At 38.7% G+C, this 3,683-nt stretch overlaps 1 protein-coding gene across 1 annotated transcript in view; it reads right to left on the reverse strand.

Annotated features, from left to right (window-relative positions):
* ern1 (endoplasmic reticulum to nucleus signaling 1) overlaps positions 1 to 3,561 on the reverse strand; it is a 36,883-nt gene extending 33,322 nt beyond the window's left edge. The window contains exon 1 of the mRNA XM_062452465.1: positions 3,312 to 3,561. Within this exon, the coding sequence (XP_062308449.1) occupies positions 3,312 to 3,386 (75 nt within the window). The 5' untranslated portion in view covers positions 3,387 to 3,561. The remainder of the gene's footprint in view (positions 1 to 3,311) is intronic.
* Between the last annotated feature and the right edge of the window lie 122 nt (positions 3,562 to 3,683).

Consider the following 3,683-nt stretch of genomic DNA (forward strand, 5'->3'; position numbering starts at 1 on the left):
GCCGACTTTTTACAAATATAGTCACTTACCAAACTTCGGTTGGATTATGAGTAGCATAAAATCCCCCTACGATTAAAAATACTAACCAATAAAAAGTAGGCTATACACCTGTAATCTAGACTCTGAGTATTCTCTACCCATGCGCCGTTATGTGTACCCGTTCATTCTAGTAAAGGCTTTATTCGTCAATTAACTTACCCTTCATGGAAAATTTCCAAATTAGTCTAAAAACTTTCCTTCCATTAGCAGAGGTACCATGCAAGGCAAGCAACACTTTTGTCTTACTTGTTTGCAGTAGTAGATGTTTACTCAGTCACCTATCTGTCAATCTATCGTTTTTGCATTTTATATGACGTGCATGACTTGTGTTAAACTGTATCGCGTAATCATGTAATGCATAAATAATTATAATACTTAAAAAACTATTAAAGGGGTGATTGACTTTTTCGGGGGGTATTTCACACTGTTCCTTAAGGTCTCCGAATAGGGTATGTAACATTGATTGGGATGAAAATGGCCCGGGTGCTGTTCTATGCCCCCTGATGCCTCCTGTGAATTTGTCCCGGGAAAAAACGCTAGGTCTTTTCCTTTTATGGTATGCTCATGAATATATAGATGAGCTGCGCGCTGATTGGTTGGTTTACAACGAGTGAAGCTGCGGAACAAAGACGCAACACGGCCAACAGCACTCACTGAAACGAGAGGGTGGAGACTTGAAATAAAAACGTACAAATAAATCTATTGTGTCTACACAACACTGTTTTCAACGGATTGACTAGATATCAATTTGACATGATTACGTTTAGGGCTGCAACAACGAAGCGATTAAATCGATTATTAAAAGCGTTGGCAACTAATTTCATTATCGATTCGTTGTGTCGTGCGATTATTACGCCACTCAATATGTCGCGGAGATGTTTGAGTTTTTAAAAAAAGTTTAGTTGAGCGCGGAGGTAGAGGAAAGGCCATCGGAGAGACGTTGTTGAGTAACGTTGTTCTGAAACACATGGCGGAGGCAGAAAAATCAGTACAACCCAAGTCATCCAAGGTGTGGGAGCATTTCACACTAAATACATCGAAACAGTGTGTTAATTGACCGAAGTGAAGTTAGTTTCAGACATTCGTCTCACGTTCGGAAGACGCTACTTTGCAGCATCGCATTAGGGACCGGGTGAAAACAACCCATACCATTTTGAAAAATGTAGACTTTTATAATTATTATTATAATATATTTTTAGTAATATAAAACCTCAAACAGACACCAGAGTATCTTAACAATGTCTGGTATACTTCCACAGCCTTTACTTTTTCAATTAAGTTTCAAATAAAATGATAGAAAACCACTAATCTTTGAAAATAGCTTAATCCTCGCATATCTTAACTTTTTTCAAAATTGTGTCAAAAAATCTTAAATATACACCAGATTATTCTAATAAAGTCTGGCCTACTTCCACAACCTTTCAATTTTCAATAAAGTTTTAAACAAAACTCAAATAAATTGCTCATCTTGGAAAATAGCATTAAATCCACGCTAATATTAATAACTTTTTCAAAATTGTGTGCCTGTTTGTGCACATTCTGAAGATGTTTTGCACTGTCAGTTCTGTTTTTGAATAAAGGGTTGGAAATTAATGCTTATCAATGCTTATCCGATTCATCGATTAATCAAAAAAAGAATCGACAGATTAATCGATTAGTAAAATAATTGTTAGTTGCAGCCCTAATTACGTTAGTTGTTTCCACTTCTGTTGTCGAAGCAAACAGGATCGACTTAAGTGGGTAACATTAGCACTACAGTTTAGCAAACAAACTATCGTGATTCAACTCAGCTTCAGTTAGCTCTAGCTATCTTGCTGAAAAATTGATCTGGACAAACATGCATCTTGAATTGTAGATTTACACGACAACACAGGTTATTTATTTGAATGAAACACAGTCAGGATCATGAAATAACTTAAGCCCCATTGCCAATAAACTAAATCATCACGCATTCTACCGATGCTAGATACAGGCAGTATCATCACAGCCCGTCGAGTATTTGGTTCCTTAGGAAGACTCTGAAAAGTGTCAGCATTCCCTGTACAGCCTGGAACACTACATTTACCACCGTAGTCCAATTTCAAAATGTTCTAAACCAACCGTTTTACAGCTACATTTTTTAATTGTGAGATTTGCATAGGAAAGAGGTGTCAATGGACTTTGAGGTTCACTGTATGTCCATTTTACCCACTGAACTGTCGTTATTCAGCTGTGACAAGGTAAATTCGGTTCTGCAATAAATGACCCCTTTAAAAGAATATGCCAAATAACCTGGATTTTTGAGACCACTCAAAAGTCTTACCATAGCGTGAATGTTTGGCTCATCATAGCACTTGTCCACTTATTCATGCCACACTTTCTATTTGTCAACATTCTGGGGAGCAGTTCATATAGACCCAACAAGGGCAACACAATACCCAGTCATACAAATTTAAACTACACATCCCTTTCTACTTCCAACATATTTTTGTTGGATTTAAAGCCGACTTGGCTGCTACAATAACCATTTAGATCTTTCTTGGGTATTCGCTTTTCAAATCAAGTTTGTGTGATGATGAGGCCGAGTATCAAACTATATTTACTTTGTTGCCCCATCAGCTGCCATTCCCACCTCTTTACCGAGTCCCATTTCAAATCAACAAACTGAACATAGCTACTACACACAGACCAGCAAAGGACAGAGGTGATAGTTCTACTAATCAAATAGTCTAATTGTTTTCAGGAGGAGGTCCCTTCCAGGAGGAGTTTAAAGCTAGTTAATCTTATCTACCAAGCTAAACTGGCAAGTAGAAGGCTGTATATATTGCACGGGTTTAATCTTCGCTTAAAAGTAACTGGCTAACTAGCTATGATTGCATTAACCAGAGCGTGCTTGCTTGATAGCTACGCTGATATGTACATAGACTACAGGTTCGTAATTTGCAGAATTAGGTATTGTCTAAAGCAATGCAATGCGTACGTTAGCTGGCCAGTACTGTGTAAGTGGCCGACTAGACAATATCTAGCAACGTATCTAGCTAACATTAGTAGTTACCTAGCAAGCCAAGATATTAAGATGTAAGCAGCTTGCTAACAATGAACCCCAAGTCTCAAGCACAGCGTACTTTACCGCAAATTAAGGTGCTTGCCATTGTTGTGCCATTTTTACCTTACTTATTAAATGGCATCACACCAAATGACTAGTTACTGAACACTGTATCACAGTCAATCACAACAAGCATGCAGCTAGCCATCCAGCTAGTTTGTTAGCTAAAGCTGGGTTTACAGCTTACCATCCGTAGAGGGTCAATGCAGCACAGCAATGTGAAAATGAACCATGGGCCCCGGCTGAAAACTGTCCAGTCCATCTCGAGTCGAACCGGGAACAGAGCGAGTTTGACATAGAAAACAGGCGCTGTATATAGCTAACCAAGATCTAACAGGCTTGACTGAACATTTTTTTTTAAAATAGCCTTCTCTTCAGGGTAACCGTAGAGTACTCTCCTATCAGTTTATTAAGAGTTTTCCCTGCTTCAGTTGGCTTCCTCATGTGGGGGAGGGACTGTGTGTTTCTGACGTCCACAGAGAGAAGGAGGAGAACATTGACAACCAATGAGGACTCGGCAAGCTACCGGATATTCGTTGTAAAACCTTCGTATAAAAGC

Source organism: Osmerus eperlanus, chromosome 2, assembly GCF_963692335.1.
Source record: "Osmerus eperlanus chromosome 2, fOsmEpe2.1, whole genome shotgun sequence".
NCBI classification, from domain to species: Eukaryota; Metazoa; Chordata; class Actinopteri; order Osmeriformes; family Osmeridae; genus Osmerus; species Osmerus eperlanus.